The sequence below is a fragment of the Trichoplax adhaerens genome, genomic scaffold (assembly GCF_000150275.1).
Source record: "Trichoplax adhaerens TRIADscaffold_664 genomic scaffold, whole genome shotgun sequence".
NCBI lineage: Eukaryota > Metazoa > Placozoa > Uniplacotomia > Trichoplacea > Trichoplacidae > Trichoplax > Trichoplax adhaerens.
Genome location: NW_002061308.1, coordinates 1 through 1,035, shown reverse-complemented (window position 1 = coordinate 1,035; position 1,035 = coordinate 1). Strand labels below are relative to the sequence as shown.

At 43.5% G+C, this 1,035-nt stretch overlaps 1 protein-coding gene across 1 annotated transcript; it reads left to right on the top strand.

Moving 5' to 3' along the window:
* Positions 1-282: 282 nt before the first annotated feature.
* TRIADDRAFT_62746 (uncharacterized protein) lies at positions 283-959 on the top strand (the record flags this gene model as incomplete). The annotated part of the gene is made up of 1 exon (XM_002118696.1): positions 283-959. A coding segment is annotated over one exon (677 nt), but the record flags the coding sequence as incomplete, so codon positions are not given.
* Positions 960-1,035: the final 76 nt, after the last annotated feature.

Genomic DNA, 1,035 nt, shown 5'->3' with positions numbered 1-1,035 from the left:
AGTTGGAAGGTCGACAAAGTTTTAATGCCTTTGCCAATACCCAGCTTGATACTATCCTCCAGCAAAATAATATTCAGTCACTCGTACTAGCAGGGGCAGCCACCGCAATCTGTATTGACTCCACTGCCCGCGCAGCCCATGAAAGAGGATATGAAGTGTGCATCTTGTCAGACTGCATCATTTCTCGTACTGCTTTGGAGCAGGAATTTTATGTTGAGACCATTTTTCCCCTATATGCCGAAGTCGTAACGTCTTCAGAGCTTACTTAGCGGCAGCGAAGCTATGGTCGACCCTAACCAACAATCTCAGGCTGATATAGACAACGAACTGTCCACTCAGATTCAATATCGCTTAATCGAAAAGCTATCTGAGTCTGAAAAGCGCTATCGCACTCTCATTGAGAACCTAAAGGAGGTCGTTTTTGAATGTAACGCCTCTGGAGAATTCACTTTATTAAATCGTGCCTGGACAGTCACCTTAGGGTATCCAATCAAATCGAGTTTAGGAAAAAGTCCGCAAGAATTTTTAGTTCCTGAGGATAGAACTGTTTGGATCCAGGCTCTAGAAATGCCCACCGATGTCCAAGGGCTCTGCAGCGAGCTTAGATTTCTGAATCAGGACGGTGGAGTTGTTTGGCTGGAACTTTCTCTCATTAGCAAACTCAACCATGGGGAAAAGGTTTTCTCTGGCTCACTGATCAATATTACTGATCGAAAGCAAGCGGCATTATCCTTAGAATCCATTAACATAGCGTTAGAGGGTCGGGTCCAGGAAAGAACCCAAGACTTAACTCAAGCCAATGAAAAGCTCAAAAAGACCCTTGATGAGTTAAAGGAGACCCAAACTCAGCTAATACAAGCTGAGAAGATGTCAAGCTTAGGGAAGCTTGTTGGCGGTCTAGCACATGAAATCAATAATCCCACCCATTTTATCCATGGCAATATGTTCCATTTAGAGCAGTATTGCCAAGACATTCTCAAAATCATATTCCTTTATCAAAAGCATCATCCTAAATCAGTCCCAGAGATAGAGGAA